The 21,985-nt window shown below is 45.5% G+C and overlaps 1 protein-coding gene across 39 annotated transcripts in view; it reads left to right on the top strand.

The window, feature by feature from the left end:
• SVIL (supervillin) overlaps positions 1-21,985 on the top strand; it is a 241,154-nt gene that overhangs the window by 128,521 nt on the left and 90,648 nt on the right. For 28 of the 39 annotated variants that reach the window (XM_067030573.1, XM_067030584.1, XM_067030582.1 and 25 more), the window contains 2 exons: positions 9,804-9,861; positions 15,627-15,718. The exons of 4 other annotated variants lie outside the window; for them this stretch is intronic. Coding sequence is in view for 17 of the 35 variants with exons in the window: in XM_067030581.1 (XP_066886682.1) it covers positions 9,804-9,861; positions 15,627-15,718 (150 nt within the window). In the remaining 18 variants the exon portion in view is untranslated. The remainder of the gene's footprint in view (positions 1-9,803; positions 9,862-15,626; positions 15,719-21,985) is intronic. 7 more of the 39 variants (XM_067030567.1, XM_067030563.1, XM_067030565.1 and 4 more) reach the window with 2 other exon arrangements.

The raw sequence follows: 21,985 nt of genomic DNA, 5'->3' as shown, positions 1-21,985 counted from the left end.
CAAAGAGCAGCTGCCCCCTGTCCTGCGGGGGTGCATGAATGTCATCAGCTAGAACCCTCCACAGGACCTCGGGCGGCTCCTCAGTCCCGCGGCCGTGACCACGCAGCACACTCCCTCGGGCTTTGACACCTTGATCCTTTGTCATCCGACACCGTATCTTTTAACCTTGGCAATGGAGGAGGTGACCCTTCTCACCTGGCCTCCTAGTGACATTGTCCACAGCCGTACAGCAAGAATCATCTCCCTGGGTTTTCCCATTACGAGACATCCCTGGAGAACCTTTGACCTTTTCTTCCTGTCTCTCCCCCAGCACTCATATCCACGCTCCCCGTAATAGCCTCGCGTTTCAGGAAAGACAAGACGACTTTAGAAGGCGTCTCAAGGAGGGCCCGCCCGGGGTCAAGTCTGAGAAAGCCTGTGTTGCATGTCATTGAGGGCGTTGGCCAATCCCTGGGTCAGCTTTATTTACAGCCAAGAGACGCTCACGGTGGGCTTGGCAGAGACGGGCGGTCTGACCTTCTGCCGTGGGCCCGTGGGCACACTTCCACTCATGATTGTGCCCTGGATTTTTAGGCCAGCTCGACGCCTTGGGATCTCAGAAGGACCTATTACCTTCATCTTTATTTGTACTTAATTATTTTGGTAATTAGAGAAGTCGTTCATGCCGATTGTGGAAACTCTGGAAATAGGGGGAAAGGCGGAGAGAGTTATCTCCGAGTTGGGAGATAATTAATGCTTTGGGATGTTTATTGTCTTTCTGATAAGGTCTCTGTGTGTGTGTATCTCACATATCATGAAAAATGTTCAAATCACCAGTGGAGTTTCAGATCTGGTTTTCCTGTGTGATGTGTTTACCATTCTTCTCCATGTCCCCTGTGTGGGCTGGTTCCAGCTTTATACGTGTATAAACACAACTGCGGTAACTCTCCTTCTCCTCCTTCCTTGGGTGCATTTCCAGAAGTAGAATTCCTGAGTCACTGTTTTATACACTCTTCAGAGTTGCTAAGGACATCCGTACGTTGTCCTTCTGCCGTGAGGTGAGGACCTTGGGAAGGGGAGGAGGAATCAGAGACTCACCAGCCGCCACCTTGGTTCGTGACACACACCCACACCAGACACGCTGGCTTCCGTCTTTGCTTTGGGTCTCAGGTACGCCCTCGTTACTCACGTCTGGAGTCAGCCCGGTCTTGAACATCTGTGGCACCAAAACCAGACCAGGAGATCATGTGAGATTTGTAAAAAGCAACCAGCAGCTGGCTTGCCTCCTCTTCTTGAGGTCAGACTGATCTTTTTGCCAATTAAGGCAACCCGGGCTCTCGGTCTGGGGGACACCATGACCTCAGTCCAGGACGAGTTTACAGCAGTGGCCCCCGTTCTTTTGTGCCAGGCTAATGTGGGACTCGTCCTGGGGAGGGTGAGAGGGTGTGGACTTCCAGCCTGGCGTTGCCACACCACGAGCTGTGTGATCCTGAGAGAGTACTCTGACATTGTGCAAAAAGAAAGGCAGCTGTGGGGATGTCAACTGGCGCAGCCACTGCGGAGAACAGCATGGAGCGTCCTCAGAAAACTAAAAACAGAGCTACCCTACGATCCTGCAATCCCACTCCTGGGCATGTATCTGTACAAAACTGTAATTTAAAAAGATACATGTGGCCTTCCCTGGTGGCGCAGCGGTTGAGAGTCCACCTGCCGATGCAGGGGACGCGGGTTCGTGCCCCGGTCCGGGAAGATCCCACGTGCCGCAGAGCGGCTGGGCCCGTGAGCCACAACTACTGAGCCTGTGCGTCTGGAGCCTGTGCTCCGCAACAAGAGAGGCCGCGATAATGAGAGGCCTGCGCACCACGATGAGGAGTAGCCCCCGCTCGCCGCAACTAGAGAAAGCTCTCGCACAGAAACGAACGCCCAACACAGCCAAAAATAAATAAATAAATAAATAAATAAATAAATATAGTGTATTAAGAAAAAAAGATACATGTACTGCTGTGTTCATAGTCGCTCTATTTATAATAGCCAAGACATGGAAACAACCTAAATGTCTGTCGACAGAGGAATGGATAAAGAAGATGTATATACACACAGTGGAATACTACTCAGCCATAAAAAAGAATGAAATAATACCATTTGCAGCAACATGGATGGACCTAGAGATTATCAACAAAGCAAAGTAAGTCAGAAAGAAAAAGACAAATATCATATGGTATCACTTATACGGGGAATCTAAAATATGACACAAATGAACTTATCTACAAAACAGAGACAGACTCACAGACATAGAGAGCAGACTGGTGGTTGCCAAGGTGGGGAGGGACGGACTGGGAGGTTGGGGTTTAGCAGATGCAAACTAGTGTCTATAGAATATGGGTGAACAACAAGGTCCTACCATAGAGCACAGGGAACTCTAGTCAATATCCTGGATACACCATCATGGAAAAGAATATGAAAAAGAATGTATGTACATGTATAACTGAATCACTTTGCTGTACAGCAGAAATCAAACACAACATTATAAGACAACTATACTTCAATAAAATCTTTTAAACACTTAAAACTAAAATAAAAATAAAAAAGAAGGCCAAGTGATCAGAAAGGCGTCTTCAGCCCCAGTTTTCCCGGACTCCAAGATTTTGGATTTACCGAGGCCTGATTCAGTTGTCTTACTGATTCCACTGTGCGACGTCGGCATCTTGGTGGCCCATCCGCAGTCTTTCTTGGTCGTCTAGTGCCCCTCCAGCCACCACCCACGCGTCGTGACACGACGTGCCCAGGCCTGCGATGGCGACCTCTCTCCAGCCCTCCCACTCGCGCGTTGATGCCCCTTGTGCCAAAGCTCTTCTGCATGCTCATCTACCGGAAACTGAAGCATGGGCTTCATTTCTTTTTAATGTCAAGATCAAAACTTGAAAAACATCCAATAAAATATTTTACTTCCGTAACGAATTGCTTCTGAGTATTGCAGATTATAGTGCTTTGAAAAAGGCAAAGATGAGTGTTTCTAAGTGGACATGGTGGCGGAGAATTGTGTGTGTCTCGTGCAGCACCAGTGATTCAGTGATGTTGTTGGAAAGGAAATACAGTACTTCCCCTACACGCGAACGTTCAAGTTGCGAACTTTCAAAGGCGCGAACGTGCCCCCATATGCCAGCTGTTGTACTGCACTCCTGTACTTTCCAAGGTACTATTCTGTGAGATTAAAAATGTTTATTTTTTGTGTGTGTTTGCTTTCTATGTACTATTTGTGTGAGAAGCATTCTAAACCTATTACAGCACAGCACTATGCAGCCGACTGTGTTAGTTGGGTCTCTAGGCTATAACTTTGTTGGACTTACAGACACATTGGACTTATGAGCACGCTCTCGGATCAGAACTCGCTCGTTTGTAGGGGACTTACTGTACGGCACCATCACAGTTTTAAATTAAGATATATCTTCTCCCTGAGATTTAAGAAAATCGCAGTCACGACTTACAGCTTTCTCTTCAGATCCGTGGATCATATGCTCCCGTGCAGAATGACACAAGGAGACGTTTGCCTGCTTTGCAGCTCCCTGTGTGGAAGAGCCACGGCCTAAAATAATGTCACAGTTATTACAAGTAGAATTATGATATTCTTCTTCATAATTTTCTATTATTCTTAGTTCTAATGACTGGAGAGCGAATGAAAACATTGCATGGCTACTTTCTACTGACGTTAAGATGTAGCTTTCTTTGTAGTCTTTTGGTTTCATATGGATGGGGTACTTAAACAGGAGGTCAAGTTGCATATGCGTAGTTTCATGAAGACCTTTGTGCTTTTTCAACTGTGAAGCCATATTTAAATCTGTGTGCTTTGTATCCTAACTGATGGGTGAGGTAAGTCATCCTAGGAAGATCCCATGACCAATTTAAAGAGAATATCCAAATTCATTTTATTCCGTACTGGAATTGCATTTAAAAAATTGAAGCCGGAATTATTCCGTAATAATAATTCAAAAGGAACATTTAGAGTCACTTAGGATAATTCTAATTGAGAATACTATAGGAAGAGTAGTTTTCAGGAATAGAGATACTGTGTTTTATCAGTTAAATTCTTTACCAAGGGTTATTTATAAACACAGACATTATTCCATCTTATCTAATTATTCATCTTCAGAAGCAGTTGCTTCTACGATCCCCCCCCTTTTCCTACAGCCCCTTTGCCTTCTTGCGCCTCCTTCGGCCGCGTGGCCCGACGGTACAGTTCCCGCTTCGATTGTCCAGAGCACTTCTGCTGCTCCTTGCTGAGTCTTCTTCGCCTGCCCTCTTTGCCATGTCACCCCAGCTTCAGGGGAGTCGGAGTAGAGTCAGCGGTAAAGAGAAAAGGCCAAACGCCACGCGCCCCGTGGAGTGGCCGGTGCGCCTTCCGTTGCTGCGCCTTAATGAATTTGCCGTACAAGTCTTCCTTTGCAAGTGAAGTTTGTCGTTTAGAAATCATTTTAAATCAGTCTGGTTTGAAAGCAGGATATAAATTCAGTGCAGATCATTTTAGAATGGCACCTCTAGCCTTTCGGAAAAGAGTATTCCATTATTTCCTATGACCGTTCGGCAAACGTTCACTGCAGGCCGGCTAGGCAGCAGCTAAGTGTTCAGTGCGAAACATACAAAGATGGACAGACTCGGGGTCGCCGCCTCCTGGGGGGGCGGGGGTTGAATGGGGGCAAATCATGGCTCAACGCCACCCCTCCCCTCAGGACCCTACGGCTCCATCACTCGGCAAGTGTGTACCCGGCACAAGTTGCTTCTCTAGCCCTCTGTTTCCTCCTCATCTTGTAAAGGAGACGATTGGCCTAGGCTCTCTTCAGTGCTCCTTTTGGCTGTCAGACGGTCAGAGTCTCTAATTATCCCATGTCTGTCCTGGAGTTGCCTTATCACTGCTCAGCCCCACCAGCTACACGTTGCAGCTAAAACCCAACAGCAGACTCCAGCAGTTCCGGTTCTGCATGTAAGGAGCTTGGAAGTCACCCCTTGATCCCAACAACAAGTACAACGCTGAACAGACTGAAACATCACCAGTTCTTCTTGGGTCCATAAGAATTGGGAGCAGCAAACCACTGCCTCTTAAGCTTAGAGACACAGGCCAATACAGGGAGCTGTGGCTTACTTAAAGAAGCAGAGACTCCCAAGCAAAACAATGGAGCAAACATAGTTTCTTCAACCAGTGGTGCTGGGACAACTGGACTTCACATGTAAAAAAAAAAAATCTAGACACAGACCTTACACCCGGCATGGAAAATAACTCAAAATGGATCATAAACGTAAATGTAAAACACAAAACTATAAAACTGCCAGAAGATTACCTAGGAGAAAACCTCGATGACCTCGGGTATGGTGATGCCTTGTTAGATGCAACACCAAAGACACGATCCATGAAAAAAATAATTGATAGGCTGAACATCATTGAAATTAAAAACTTCGGTTCTGGGAAGGACAATATCAAGAGAATTAGAAAAACCACAGACTGGGAGAAAATATTTGCAAAAGATGCATCTGATAAAGAACTGTTATCCAAAATATACAAAAAAAACCTCTTAAAACTCAACAATAAGAAAACAAACAACTGAAGAAAATTTGGGCCAAAGACCTGAACAGACACCTCACCAAGGAATAGATACAGGTGGCAAATAAGCCCTTGAAAAGATGCTCCACATCATATGTCATCAGGGAAATGGAAATTAAAACAACAGTAAGAGGCCACTGCACAGCTATCAGAGTGGCCAAAATCCAGAGCCCTGACGCCACCCAGTGCCGGGAGGATGGGGAGCGACAGGAGCTCTCGTCACTGCCGGTGGGAACGCCAAACGGTGCAGCCACTTCGGAAGACAGTTCCTTACAAAACTAAACATACTCTTACCATAAGATCCAGCAATCACACTCTTTGGTATTTACCCAAAGGAGCTGAACATGTATAGCCTACACAGAAACCTACAGCGGATGTTGAAAGCAGCTTTATTCATAACTGCCCAAACTTGGGAGCAACCAAGATGTCTTTCAGTAGGCAGGTGGATAAATAAACGGTGCTCCATCCAGTTAGAATCCAGAATATTATGCAGCACTAAAAAGAAATGAGCTGTCAAGCCATGAAAAGACGTGAGCACCCTCAAATCCATACTACGTACTGAGTGAAAGAAGCCGATCTGAAAAGGCGACATGCTGTATGATTCCAACTATATGACGCTCTGGAAAAGGCAAAACTATGGAGACATAAAAACATCAGTGGTCTGCACGGGAGGGAGATGAACAGGCAGAGCACAGAGGATTTTGAGGGCAGAGAAAATGATGGGTACGTGTCATTGTATGTTTCTCCAAGCCCATAGAATGTACAACACCGAGAGTGAACCTTGCGGTTAAACGATGATGATTATGATGTAACAATGTTACCAAGGAGGTTCACCCTTGGTAACAAATCTAGCATCTGGTGGGAGATGTGGATGATGGGGACAGCCGTGCACGTGTGGGGTGGGGAGGGTGTGAGAACTTTGCTTTTGTAGTAAACCCAAACCTGCTCTAAAAAATGTCCTTACAGCAGGTTTGGGTTTACTACAAAACTGACGTTCTCACATCCTTGGGGTGCAGTGGTTAAGAATCCACCTGCCATGCAGGAGACACAGGTTCGAGCCCTGGTCCGGGAAGATCCCACATGCCGGGGAGCAGTTAAGCCCGTGTGCCACAACTACTGAGCCTGTGCTCTAGAGCCCACGAGCCACTACTACTGAGCCCATGAGCCACAACTACTGAGCCTGCATGCCACAACTACTGAGCCTGAGCTCTAGAGCCCGCGAGCCACAACTACTGAGCCCATGAGCCACAACTACTGAGCCTGCATGCCACAACTACTGAGCCTGAGCTCTAGAGCCCATGAGCCACAACTACTGAGCCCATGAGCCACAACTACTGAGCCTGCGCACCACAACTACTGAAGCCCGCGCGCTACAACTACTGAAGCCTGTGCGCCTAGAGCCCATGCTCCGCAACAAGAGAAGCCACCGCAATGAGAAGCCCATGCACCGCAACGAAGAGCAGCCCCCGCTCGCCGCAACTAGAGGAAGCCCGTGCGCAGCAACGAAGACCCAACGCAGCCAAAGATAAATAATAAATAAATAAATAAATTTATTTTAAAATGTTTTTTTAAAAAATAAACAGGGTCAGTGGAATAAGTCATACTTAAGAGCTTCTGTCTCAAATTTAAGTTTTTGAACCTCTAGTAATATCTGACTTTTCTTTTCCCACAGTTTCACTCATATGTTGTTCATAATCTTAACTCTTAACTATGGGATTTTGGCTCCCTGTTCGATAAAGTATTTCATTGAACTTAGCCAAAGCCAGACTCGGAGCGGCCTGGGAATAGTTAGGAGTCTTCCCTTCTTCCCAGTGCATTGCGAGTCTTTGTATGGTTGTGTTTTTATTTGTTTGTTTATTTTTAAGGCGGGGGGGGGGGAGTTGTCCTGACTCTCCGGATGGTAGTTAGGTTACATACAGCATTGTCTCCAAAGCAGAAGCTGTGATTCGGCCATGGCTTTGAAGTAGTAACCTCATAAATGTCCCATCCCTGGAATCCAGTGTATTTCAGCATCCACAGGCCTAAATTCTGCTTGTAATCTGATTACGGGGGTTTGTGCTCTTCCAGCCTGCGGTCTCTCGCTTTGCGTTTACTATGCTCTCAGGGACATCCGTGCCCGATTGCTGCTGTAGCCCGGCACTGTGAAAAGCTCAACCTAGTTTTGCTCAGACAGGCCGCAGGCCGTGGCTGGTTGAGAATTAGCTGTAGAGCAGGCTCTGTCCCTGAACTTTCTGTGTGCAGCCATGTTCAGAAGCCCAGGGATTTCTACCTACTTGGGAGCTTTCAAGTTCTCTGAGAAACAAGGTAAGGCGAGAGAAATGCAGAATTCACTGAAGTGTCTATTTTATAACGTCGGCAATGTCTGGCAACCTCCATCTTATCTTGGGTGCCCCTGTTACACGGTTCTGTGGTTTTCTCAAAGGAGACCTTAAATGTCTCATTGACTTTATAAGTTAGCTTATCTTGTGATTGGCGAGAAACATGACTTGGTTTTTTTCTGTTGTAAGTTGGAGATATTGCTAAACCACTAAAGCCTTTATGGAGGAAACACTGCATATTAAATTGGAATGCCCAAACTTTGGATTAAGTTCTGGATGTGCTGTACTTTAGCTAAAATATTTTTCTAAACCAAATGTTATATCTACTAAATTATTTCCAGTAGGCAGTGGTGTTTGTCTTTTTATGAAATCTTCATGGGAGACTGTTTGGAACAAAATGTTGTCTTTTTAGCGTCTTCCTTTTGAGCCCAGAGGAAAAGATGTGCTTTCAATGGAACGACATCTCAGCTTCAGTTCACTGATTGAACCAAAAGGAAATGCTTAGGTCATCTTGAATGACACATTGGAAATTCAGCCATTGTCTATGAAAGTATTTTCTAGCCCAAATGCACGATTAGGAAGTGATTTGAACAATTGAGGCATCAGATTCAGGAATTTTCTGCTACAATATTTGATAGCTGTTTTTTTTTTTTTTTTTTTACATCTTTATTGGAGTATAATTGCTTTACAGTGCTGCGTTAGTTTCTGTTGTACACCAAAGCGAATCGGCCATATGCACACATATATCCCCATATCCCCTCCCTCTTGAACCTCCCTCCCACCCTCCCTATTCCACCCCTCTAGGTGGACACAAAGCACCGAGCTGATCTCCCTGTGCTTTGATAGCTCTATCGAACTGAGTTCTCTTTTTCTAAATATGTCACAAAGATATTTGTGTAATTAGCAGAAAAGCCTAGATGTTTAACTGACAATATACATTTCATTTTATTGTATTTCTCTAGTTGGTCGGAATTTCCAAATTCCGGGATTCAGGATGTATTTTAATGACTAATGACATGTCGGCATCTGGTATATCTTGTACCTCCTTTTCCTCAAGCTTCTGCCCCCAAATATTAAACAGTAAAAGGAATTTCCACGGGGGAAGGAATTTCTGTAAGCGGTCTAATTGTGGTTTTCTGGGTGGACAAACGGTTGCTATATGCCAAAACCTGTAAAACAGATTACTTACCCAGAGCTGGCTATAAATTTGTCTATGCCTGGTTCTCGTTAACCAGCTCGCTTGATGTGTGCTTTTGCTGGATGGGATTGTTGCCAGCTGTCTTTATGTAATATATGTCTTGTCTTCAAAAATAAATAAGTGGCAAATTCGATGTATCGTCATTATTTAGATCTTAATGAAGGCAATAGAAACACAGCTGAAGCGTTCCTGCCCCCCGTTCATCAGCCCCTCACGTGCCTGCCCCCCACCATGCATTCTTTTAAAGCATCTCAAATATATCAGGCAGTGATGACTTTCAACTTTCCTGGTTACCTGGACCAAAATTGTTTAATTTTTTTCGCTCCTTCCCCCCCGCCCCGAGGATAATATCCATGTTTTTCAGTATTTAATTGCTTTGAGTTACTCTTGTAGCCATAGAGAATTTAAATGATAGCATTGAACTATGTCAGAATTTTTTTTTTTTTTAACCCATGGAGTACCTTGGCTACTATTAACCAAAACCAAAACCAAAACCAAAACCAAAACCACTTGCCTAAGTAAAATGTATGTGGTGGAATTTGATTCTTAAAGGTGTCCTTTTTGTATTCATATTTCTGGTTCATGGTTTCCTTTTTCTTAAATGCTCTCAAAGGGAGGCTGAAGAATTTTTTTTCCCATTGGAGTTTTTTTTGTTTTGTTTTTTGGTTTTAACTGACTGTGTGGGTATTTCAATCTTATATTATTTCTTTCCCCTTAGATTTGAACAAGAAAAACTTAAGCCTTGCTGGATTCCCGCGTCAAAGAATAGTTCCAAGGTAAAGTAGTCTTTGCTCAAGGAATCCTAAGTTTTGAAGATTTGTAAGAGCTTTTGAAATTATTCTCCTACATTCCTAATTCATGAGTTTTACATGTTTGGAAAAAAATGGTTTTTCCCCAGAGTTTGACTTGTTAAAACATGTGAAGCGAGCTGACTTAGTACACTCAGCTAGCAAAGATTCTTTTTGTATTTAGTGCTTTTTATGGGAACTATTTGCAGAACTGGCTATTGGTATCTCTATAATTACAAACTTGTCAAGGGCTATTATCTTTTCTGTCTCATACCTGCCTCCAAGCATGGGATGTCCTTTTTGCAATCTATCCCTCGAGTAAGGGAGCTCTTTGTTTCTTAAGAAAGGATCTAGCCGGCTCCTCCTCCCTCTCTCCCTTCCTTCTACCCTTTCTTCTCCCCTTACTTCCCTCCCTCCACCCACTCCCCTGTCTGGGTGAGTTCTTGCTGCCTGATCTCTTAACCTTTCTGCACTTCAATTCCACTGACTGCAGGATATTATGGGTGCTAATTTGATTTACCTGATGTGCTAATTTGATCCACCTGATGCAGTACATCATAACTGATATGAGATAAGACAAAAATTAAAGTCTGTACCAAGCAAGGCAGCTGCATCTCAGATGCCTCCTAGTACATCGCTGTCTCTAACGGGTTTTGAGATTTTCAAGTAGAGGCACAAAATAATTATATCCTACCCAGCCAGGTGTGGCTTTCAACATACACCCTCTTATGCTAGAAGGACCCAACCCAGATCTACCCCTCATTCCACTCGGATACTCTTGTTCCTAACGTATTTCGTAAGACAGCGCTTCCTTGCTTAAGAAGTTTGTGTTTCAGTAGCATCGGGATAAACAGTTGCGTCACCGTTGGCTGTCCTTGCCAGGCTGAGCCTGGCTCTGCACTTGAAAGTGTTAGCATTGACCGTGTGAGCGCACTGGACGGGGTAGAGCTCTGGTGAATTGCACGCACATCTTGGCGTCAGGTGAGGAGGCGGGGTTGTCAGTGAGGGTGTCTTACTTGACTCATGAAATCTCACTCTTCTAGGGCTTGACACAATCTCCCGTGTTTCTCATCTTCACCATCTTTTTAATAGAAGCTAAGGCTTCTATTAGTTCGTTAGTTCTATTAGTTCGTCTTAGTTCGTTCAGGCTGCCGTTGACTGGGTGGCTGATAAACAATAGAAATCTATTTCTCACGTCCAGAGGCTGGAAGTCCAAGATCAGAGGGCACCGTGGTGGGGTGAGGGTCCTCTTCCAGGTTGCCCACTGCTGATTTCTTACATCTGCTCTTAGTGGGATGGGCCAGGGAGCTCTCTGGGTTTCTTTTTATAAGGGCACTAATCTCATTCATGAGGGCTCCACCGTCATGACCTAATCACCTTCCAAAGGGCCCACCTCCTAATAGTATCGCCTTTGGGTGTCAGGATTTCAACCTGTGGGTTTGGGGGAACACAAGCATGCAGGCCACAGCAGCTTCATTCCCGACACGTCCCTAGCAAGTCGGTTTAGCTGTAATAGGCCTAATAAGTGACTTAAGAGAATGCAAGAACAGGAAGGGAGTTGGGAAGGAAAAGTATGAACTGTGAATGCAGGTCAGTCACTTCAGTGGAGGGACTCAGAGGACGCAGCCGTTCTGAAACGGTGTTATTTCTTGTGTACCTATTGAAACAGTGGCCCCCTTGCTATGCTCCTAAGTGTAAAATGGGCTGGAAATACAAGAACCTGCCTCCTTCAAAGAAATCTAGTCACCCAGACACCAGAGGTGAAAATATGAGGTAACGGATTTCCTCTCCCCTATCTTGTGACTTAAACTTCAATAGAAGAGTGAGCAGATGTCGAGGAGCCCTTCACTGTGTGGACACCGAACAGTGATTGTAATACTATAGCCCACATTGTGTAAAAGATAGAAGGTAATAACAGCAGAATATCCTGCTCTCACTTTAATAAAATTTCCCCTTGTTGCTATCGCTGGGCATTTAAGTAGGTTAATGGGACACATTAAAAGAAAGTTATTGTGGAAGCAAAGGGCAAGCTCTTTTTAGATTACTGAAGCAGAAGGAAAGAGCTAGAAGCATGAAAAAATCAGTCATGAAGAGTGAGCTCCATTTCAGAGGAGATGAAGGTGGATAAGACATATTAAAGGTGTTTCTTCATATTAGAAGCTTTTAAAATTATAATTCCAAAAAATGAAGACTGTAGCATGTCTTCATTATATATGGAGAGAGAGCTTCATGCTGAAACAGAGGACCCCACCTGGAGCTGTGGCAACCCACCGAGACCCACAGAGGTTGTCCGGGCAGAGACCCCCGGTCCCCGAGTGGGTGACAATGAGGAAGAATGCAACCCAGCGTCCGGAGCTTAGGTTTGGAGGCACCAGCTGTGTGAGCTGAGGGTGGGCCGCACCAGGGATGCTGCTCTGGGTGCCTGTGATTCAGAAGAGCAAGAGGACGTGCTGTTAGGGCTTTGGGGTGGGGGCGGCCTTTGTAAGTGTCTCACCAGCCATCATGATCAGAAGGGGTTACTCATTCCCGAAGAGTCCAGACTTCTTTGCCAGCGTGTCGTGTCCTGCCTGCATTTTCACTGCTGCCTAGTACCCCCGGGCGTCGCAAGTCCAGGGCAGAGACGTGACCTTTTTCACGTTGATTTGGGGGAATCTTGTGTCAGTCACCGCTCTGTGACAATCTTAAGTCAGGGTCATGGGTTCCCACCCATCCTCCTCCTTCTTTCGACCTGCTCATCTGCTTCCTCAGAAGTTAGCAGCCATTTGGTGAAAACAGGAGAGAGAGGCAGTAGAAGCAAAGAACAAAATGTGAAGGTGACCGTGTGGATTCCAATTCGAAAAGTTGAGCTCGAAGATGGAGACTTGAAAAATGGAATACTTCGTAAGCAGGCAAACATACACATATTTTCCTACATGCATGCCAGGTGGGCAAAGGTAATAAGGAGAGATGTTTTCCCAATTATATGTTATTCTAAAGAAGAAGGAAGGAGAGGAGGAAAGGAAGGAAGGGAGCGAGAAAGCAAGCTTATAACTGACGTTATTGAGTACATGCCCTTCTAATTAGTCTCAGTATTTCTAATGCTCTTTGCCCCATCACATCAACAGTGTATAAAATGTATACATAAAACACTTCAGGGTGAGTCGTACTAGACATTTGAAATATTTTACTGGAGCCATTCCTTCATTCATTCCCTATACATTTATTGATTTTTTAAAAATATTCTTAAAAATCAATAATTTAAAATGAGACACTTGTAATATGTTCTGTAAATAGGAAAACAGGATAACATGAAAGAAAATAACACAGGTGCATAATTTAGACTCGGCTCTGGTGGGACAGACACTGGGTCAGAGGGTTCTTTCTTAAGGAAACAACCTTAAACTGAGCCCAGACCAGGAGCAGGACTCAGCCAGGATGGAAGGAAGCAGGAGAGGTGAGAATTCAGGCGGAAACAGCATTTACAGTGAACCACGCGGAGAGGCCGGAGAGATTTTCCTAATGTGCTCTGGTTTTCCATTGGCTTCTGACCACCTGTAAGAGGCTGTCCTTCCCATCAGCACGAACACATTTGTAGTTTGTTTCGAGAAAGTAAGTGCGTGTGAAGCCAGGGGTATAGGGTGATGGCTTACGAACCCCACTCTGTAAAAGTTCAGCGAAATGTTTAACTAGGGGGTAGTTTCTTAGTCTTCTTCATTGAGCTTTTTGATGGGCAGATGGAAGGGGAGAAATAGAAACACAGATGCTTATTTTTGAAAACATGAGATAATATATTTGTACCCCAAGGTCAGTGGCCAGAGGAGCTGAATACTTCAGGGGCTGCATCATTTCATTGGAATACAGGATTTTTTCCCTGAGATTTTCATTTCCCAAAGACAGTACAGAACTTTATCCGGATATTTCAAGCAGTTAAATAGTCAGGTAAAGTAGCGTGCTATTCCTTAAGTAGGGTACCTCTCTGCAGTTGTTTAAATTTTTAGGTTTAGACTACATCATACCTCTGAAAAAACGCTGAGAAGAACTGTCACTGCATTACGATTCACTCTTTTTTTTTTTTTTTTTCTGCGGTACGCGGGCCTCTCACTGCTGCGGCCTCTCCCGTTGCGGAGCACAGGCTCCGGACGCGCAGGCTCAGAGGCCACGGCTCACGGGCCCAGCCGCTCCGCGGCATGTGGGATCTTCCCGGACCGGGGCACGAACCCGCGTCCCCTGCATCGGCAGGCGGACTCCCAACCACTGCGCCACCAGGGAAGCCCCACGATTCACTCTTGAGAAGTCAGGGCTAATTCCGAGTTTCTGACCTAAGCAGGCGTCTTACGGTCTTCAGGCCACTGGAGTGTGATTTACAAACACTACTCATTCTCAAGACTCTTTAGTGAAGGACGTGAACGTGGCACTCGTCATCCATTCCCAGCCCACATTTATAAGCAGTAACTAAGATTTGAGATGAGCTTGGCTCTAGGAGGAAGGGATGCCCATATTTTGGAACGTGCAGGCGATCCTTGAAATTTAATTTACGTATGGGATGTAGGTAATCCACGCGTCCCCTAACATGGCACACACAGCACGTCCTCTGTCTCCCCCCGGGCCTCTGTGGACACGCGCCCCTGCCAGGCACAAGCACAGACAGAGGACCAGCAACAGGGAAGGTCAGCTTCGCACCGGCTGTGTTTGCAGGCCTGTCGCCGTCTCTCCGGAGGTGATCGTGTCGCTGGGGAAGATGAGTTTCCTGTTCCCCTAGGTTCGTTTCTTCCGGGGAGGCAGCAGCTCTGTCTCGCCGGATGCCAGGCACGTCCCCACGGAGACCTTGAACTTGTGGGTGCTGAGTGTCGGGAGGGCGGCACACAGGGTAGGAGCAGGGCCGAGACGTGCGCCTCCTGCACTGTTCTTGCCGCACGGGCAAAGCCTCGGACGGGTTCCTGATCTGGAAGCCGAGGCTGCCCGTCGTTGCGGGGGTGTTGGGACCGGCTCGCACCCCTCACCCCCAGCGGGTGTGCCCGCGTGCGTGGGTCACCGAGCCGCGGGGGAGCTGGAAGGGCGGCAGCAAGTGCTGCCAAACAGGTGCTTGGCGGGCGGCGGGCGGGCTGCGCGGAGGAGGAAGCGGCTGCTGAGCCTGCAGGGCCCAGCGCCGAGGAGTTCGCGCGCCCCAGGGTCTCCTGAAGCTGTAGCTCCGACCCGGGATGGCTTCCTGTAGAAGGCGGGTGCGGGGCAAGCGCTCCGTCCCTTTCTTCGTCTCCCCTTTTCGTTTCTTGTTTTTCCCAGACACGTTTTCATGAACCTCTCAGACCTCTTCGCCATGCTTTGATTTCTTGTTTGTTTGAAGGCATTTGTTACTTTGATTTCAACCCGGGCGAGTTGCTGGTTTTCTGAGGAAGAGGCTGTAGCACGGGGAGGTTGGATGAGTAACTCGGGCCTGCACAGCTCCTGGTGACTCTCGAGGAGGGTGTGGGTCTGAGAGTCAAGGCCTCGGGCTCCCAGCGCAGCGCAGCGATATGCTCACCCCGCTAGGCCACGCCCCCGCCGATGCTGATGTAATTATTTACCTGCACCCAAAAATCATATTAACAAAACCATAAATAACTGAAAAAAGCTACCAATTAGCTCCCCCCAATAAAACTTTTCACGTGTGATCTACACACACGTGTTTAACTATGTATAACAGTAGCATAATTTTTATGTTCTGCACTGTTTTGGTTCATATCAGATACCAGCGTTTAAAATGACTTTAAACATTTTCTTAATGGAATTATTTTTAGCTTTCAGAAAGAGTTCTTGCTTGAAGACAAAGAACCGCTTGCTAACCGCAAAGGAGGAATCGATGCTCAGCTTTTAGCTGCCCTCCCTAAAGGTGAGGCTTCCAGATGGCTGAGAGGTGTACAGGGCGTGTAAGTGTTGTGTGACCTGACTTGCTTGGCAGAGGCCCCTGCACTAACCTCCAGCTCTGCTCTCCTCTGTGCACCTTTCTGTCTCTTCCAGGAATCAACCTCAGACTACCTCTCTTGTTGCATGGTTAGACCTCACCTTTCCACAAGTTCCCTCCTTTCACTCTAGGTATCCTCAGGTTTTCACTGGAGGCTGGTGCAGAGGATGAGAGAGGGGTCCTAGAGGCAGCCTCGCCCCATCTGTCTCCTACCTTTCACCTTCTCCACGGGTGCTGGGTTCCGCTCATTTGCCCATTTCTTCTCTGTCCACCCCCTCCCACCGCTTCCAGCCCCTGACGCTTTCCAGTGCTAGGAAAGGCATTTACACTTGGTATCTCTCAGCTCCCAACTGGGCTACACACTGGGCAAGCAGTGCAGACCGCATCGGAAACATCTCTCTTCTTACCCACGTAGGTACTCACACGTTTGGTGAATTCCTGGTTTCAGTGAGTAAGACGCGTATATGCAGTCAAACATTTGCGTCGGCCGCCAGCCCACCGTGCCTAGTCGCCCGTGAAATGATGTGAACATTACCTGAGCTTTGTTTCTACCAGATGTAACACTAACGCAGGGGAGTACCAGCTCACAAGCTGTCTTCACCCCAAATGAGCTGTGTAACCCTTACTTCAGAGGAAACAGCTTTTCCAGCAATCCCACTCCTGGGCATATACCCAGAAAAGAGGAAAACTCTAATTCAAAAAGATACCGGCCCCCCTGTGTTCATAGCAGCAGTATTTACAATAGCCAAGACATGGAAGTGACCCAAATGTCCATTGACAGAGGAATGGATAAAGAAGATGCAGTACATATATACAATGGAATATTAGTCAGCCATAAAAAAGAGTGAAGTAATGCTATTTGCAGTAACGTGCATGGACCTAGAGATTATCATACTAGGTGAAGTCAGACAGAGAAAGACAAATATCATATATCACTTATATGTGGAACCTAAACACTGATAGAAATGAACTTATTTACAAAACAGACTCACAGACATAGAAAACAAACTCATGGTTACCAAAGGGGAAAGCAGGGGCTGGCGGGGGGGATAAATTAGGAGTTTGGGATTAGCAGATACACACTACTGTATATAAAATAGATAAACAACAAGGACCTATAGCACAGGGAATTATATTCAGTATCTTGTAGTAACCTATCATAGAAAAGCATCTGAAAAGTCGTATATATATATATGACTGAATCACTTTGCTGTACACCTGAAACATTGTAAATCAACTATACAACTATGCTTCAATAAAAAAATTTAGAAAGGGGGCTTCCCTGGTGGTGCCTGCTAGTGCAGGGGACACGGGTTCGAGCCCTGGTCTGGGAAGATCCCACATGCCACGGAGCAACTGGGCCCGTGAGCCACAACTACTGAGCCTGCGCGTCTGGAGCCTGTGCTCCGCAACGAGAGAGGCTGCGATAGTGAGAGGCTCGTGTACTGCGATGAAGAGTGGCCCCTGCCTGCCACAACTAGAGAAAGCCCTCGCACAGAAATGAAGACCCAACACAGCCAAAATAAATACATTAATTAATAAACTCCTACCTCCAACATCTTCTTAAAAAATAAAATTTAAAAAAAGAAGAAACAGCTTTGGTGGAAGGTCAGAATTTTTTTCTATTCTGAACAAAAACCAAACCAAAAAAAAAAAGCAGCAACAAAACACATGAGATCAAGCCCAGAAAGAAGTTAGACCAGAAAAAAAATAGTCTTTTAACAGAAACGAAATCCAGTTCATACAGGCCCACTGGCAAATTCGCATGCATCGTGAGGAACGGAATGGGTCGTACATCTGGACACAGGGTGATGAAGATGGATACGTGAAGGGCCCCAGGGATCTGGCCCAGTGGAAACAGGGAAATTTTTCAGAGTTTCCAGGTACTTCACAACACTGTCAACTGAACTGGAGGCTTATTCCCTGTTGCTCCGGAGGCCAAAATAAGAAGAACGTCTAGGGTTACAAGGAGGCGGGTGAGATTTTGTGGGAGAAGGAAAATCCTGATAGTTCACAGTACGGGGACGTGAAGCACCCTGCATTGTGGTCTCATTCGTGCTCCATTAACTGTTCAAGCCGGGTCATCAGCCGCATCGTCAAGGGTGGGACAGACGCTGTGAAGGGTTCCCACCTGGAGCCCCAGGTATGAGATGGAAAAAGGCTCTTCTAATTTTTTAAGACTGTTTGTGAAAGACGAACAGTTTAATCTGAGCCAAATGTAGACGTCTATGAAGATGATCAAAACAAAGAGTGAGAGTGAACAATTGGATTTTAGCCATAGCTTAGATTTGACAGATGAGGCAAGTTACATAAGCTAAAGTCTTCCTTCTTCCTTTCTCCCCTGCCCCCAGGTCCTTCTCTTGGTGAGTAATAGACAACATTGAGATCATAAAAATTAAGAACAATATGAGAACCTAGATTCCTTGAGTTTCAACGACTTGGAACTCTACAGAGAACACACCTTTAACATAAGCATAAGGTGATTCACCAGTTTTATTAAACATTTCACCATAATTGGTAATAAAACTCATCATGTTCACCAAAGATCATTAGCTTGACGTACTCACCAGACTGATGTTTCTAAATTAACAAGGTCTTCATAACATGCTTTTAAAGTATCAGAGTCCCCCGTCCCCTGAATTTCATCTCAGTTCCCCTAGTCTTATTTTACAGTCCTTACTGTTTACCAGTTTGGGCAGGCATGGTTGCAAAGACCCAGCTCTTAACCAGTGAGCTTTCCACTTCCATGTTGGTTATCCTCTCGGCTCTTAGCAATAGCGTGTTAAAAATAGGAATTGATTATGACTTTTAATGGCATGGAGTTTCATGTATGTTTATAAGTTTACAGAAGTCTCTTCCTGTTCGTTTAGTGAGGGATTTTTGCTTCCGTGAACTTGAGTACTAAAATGATCATTGATTTTTCTCTAAGGAACTTCCTTTAACTGTGTATCACAAAAGGTAGGTAATCAAGGGATTAAGCCCCTTTACCTGGGTAAAACTTATCATATTAAAATAGATTTTCCATTAAGGAATTAGGAAATGGACCAAAGATATGACTCTGCTTTTTTTTTTTGACAGTTTCATTGAGACGTAATTCCTATACCATACAGTTCATCCATTTAAAAGTGGACAGTTCAGTGGCTTTTGGTAGATTCACATAATCGTGCGTTGATCGGCAGAGTCAATTTTAGAACATTTTTATTTTCCCCCCAAAATCCCTTCTGTTAGCCATCAGGTTTCCCCCTCATTCCTCTAGGTTTGTGATGACTTATTTTAGAAGTTGCTGGTCTTTAAATTAGTGGCTGCCATCCAAGTGTAAAAGTTAAAGGGGATTACTCCTGGGGAAGAAAGATAAGTCTTCAGAATGTTCTGGATCTGGCCTGTGGTATCAAATGCAGGCAGAGAGAGAGCTGTTCTTGGCAGTCCCCCTGCCACTTATATTTCTTTGGAAGACGCTACTATACTCAGCCTTGGGAGACTGAACTCAACAATAACTTTACCAGGAAGCCTGTTCTCAGAACTAACTGAAGAAACCATGTTTCCCGAGAAAAGCACCTAACAGACCCAGTTATCCTGAGTATTGGTATTATATGTTATCACAAAGTATACGAGGCAGTTAAATATTTTTATAAAGTATTATAGCCCTGATGTCAAAGCCCCTTAAATTGCCTTCCTTGGAAAATGACCAGCACAAGGCCCGTCAGACATAACTGAAGAAATAGACTCACAGAATCCCTATCGCTTAGACGAGGGCAGCAGACTGAAATCACAGGCATAATAAGGGTGAAAGTCTCAGTGCACTTGAAAGCAAAGTAGAAAATTTGTTGCAACAGAAGTTAGATCAGCTGTGCTAGTTTCTGTCTGGATTTACGTTGATAAATATCACTGTTTTCTGAACCATGTTTTAGTTACACACATATGACACAGCATACCATCAACTGAATTATGGCTTTTGAATCTAAAAAAAATTCTTATTCCTTGTTTTGAGGAAATAGACACTGAAACATTTAGAGGTAAAAAGGGCATCAGGCTGCAACCTACTCTTAAATGATTCAGAAAGATTAGTATGTAAATATGTGCGTTTGTATGCATGTGTATATACCCAAAAATATACATATGGAGAGAGAAGAGGGTAAAAAAATCAATCAAATGTAGTGACAAATGTTAACGTATGAAAGATGTCTTAATTTTTCTGAGTCTGAAATTATATAAAAATTTTAAAGAAAGGCAACCTTTTGGGAGATTATAAATAATAATAAACTATATTCAGGACTGGCAATCAGAAGATGACACAGTGATAGAACCATCCGTGATCTCTATGCCTGATACATGGAGTGATGACATGTTTCCACAGGCGGAGCAATTTCCATGATTTTTTTAGTATTAGCTTGTTTTCCAGTGCTTTATAATAAACCCAACCAAAACTCAGGGGGGCGCCTAACAAGGACTGCATGTGCCCGTATGAAGGTTTTCTGTTCCCTGGAAAGGAATGAAAAGTACACACACACATCAGCCATTCACATAAAGCATCCTTCTCTTTTATATGCCCGACATGTTTTCACATGGAATAAGTGACCAGAGTAATTATGTTACACATGTGTGTTTTACTAATTTTGCTTTTAAATGGTAGACTTGGAGAAAGGAAACCAAACTCCAGATGTCTCTCTGTTCCTTCTTTTTGCCTTCCACACCATTTCTTTTCTCTGTTATCTCATGTCTGTAGGCGTGAGGCAGGTCTTGGTCCTTAAGAATTAATTTGTTAGAAAGAATAGACTGAGAGGTAACTTATTTACTGGAGGGATGTTTTATTTTCCTAGAAGATTCACTATAGATTTCCACGAAGAATTAACAAGCTCACGGGCCCATTTAAAGTATAGCTTGATTTATGACCTCATTTTTTTGTTCTTCAGTAAATGATCAAAGAGGACTCTAAGGTTATAAGCCTTGAAATGGTTTTGAGCTTGAATCTAGGCTTGACTGAAAAGGAGGCGGTCCTTGGCCGGTGGTGTCTGTGGTCACCATAACCCAGGGTGTGGAGGGCATGTAGTGAGCAGGCTGCCTGTGTGTTACCTCTGTCCTCTCTGTCCTGGGATCAGCGCAGGATGGTAGCATCCCGAAGGGAGCTTTGGAATCCTCTGGGAGCATTTTTGTGGCATTGCACCTGGGGTTGATTTGGCTTTTAGTAGGGGAGCCAGGGGTCCTCAACATCCTACAGAAGAGGGCTCACAACCAAGAAATTTCCCACTTGAGAAGCCATTAGTGCCCCCGTGGTGATCTGTGATCCGCTCCAGAGCCAGCACCCCAGGACCTGCGTGTCAGTGCAGTTTGACCCTAAGACGTCGTCTACGCAGCAGTGAGTGAATGACCGTCGGACGACAGGGTTCGCTGGTGGGGTTCGCTGTGGGTGGCCCGGAAAGGGACAGTAGGATAATTTCGCTCACCTGCCCTGCCCCTCTCTTTCCTCTCACCGCACCGGACTTCCTGGGGTTCAGTTTCTATATCCTGACCGTCAGTCTGTCCCCTTCTCCTATTGTCTTAGTCCTCACCGACTATCGAAGCAGGGCTGAAAAGGCGGTAGGAAAAGGATGGCTTTGTAGTGGATGGGACATTTACAGCGTCTCCCCGTTCGCTGATCTTTCCTTCCGGATTACGGCGAGTAAGAAGTATCAGGAAGTAGCGTGTTGCGTGGCTTTTTCACTGGGTTTTTCTTTAATTTCTATAGAAAATTTTCATATTTTTATGAGATAAAAATGATGTTCAGTCGCACATCAGCCCCAGAGAAAAGTCTACTTAATTTTTCCCGGCGGACGTCCCGTGCCGCCCCGTGTGCGCCACAGTCCTGTTTTTCGTGCTTTGCTCTTAGTGCATTCGATGGTTTATGAACAGCAGAAGTTTATTGCTCGCCATTCTGGAGGCTGGAAGTCCAAAATCAGGGCGACAGCATGGCCGGGTTCTGTGGAGAACCCTCTTGCTGGTTGCAAACTGCCAGCTTCTCATGGCCTCCGCACATGGCAGTGGGGCTTGGGGTCCCTGTCGGCCTCTTTATGGGGGCGTCGGTCCCATTCATGAGGGCGGAGCCTAATCACCTCCCTGAGGCCCCAGCTCCTGACACCTTCACTCTGGGGGTTAGGATTTCAACGCATGAATTTGGGGGGCGGGGCGCACACACGTTCAGACTGTAGTCTGCCTAGTGGA

The sequence above is a fragment of the Kogia breviceps genome, chromosome 3 (assembly GCF_026419965.1).
Source record: "Kogia breviceps isolate mKogBre1 chromosome 3, mKogBre1 haplotype 1, whole genome shotgun sequence".
Classification (NCBI taxonomy): Eukaryota; Metazoa; Chordata; class Mammalia; order Artiodactyla; family Physeteridae; genus Kogia; species Kogia breviceps.
Note: the sequence above shows the minus strand (reverse complement) of the source record. Positions and strands in the feature narration are given on the sequence as shown.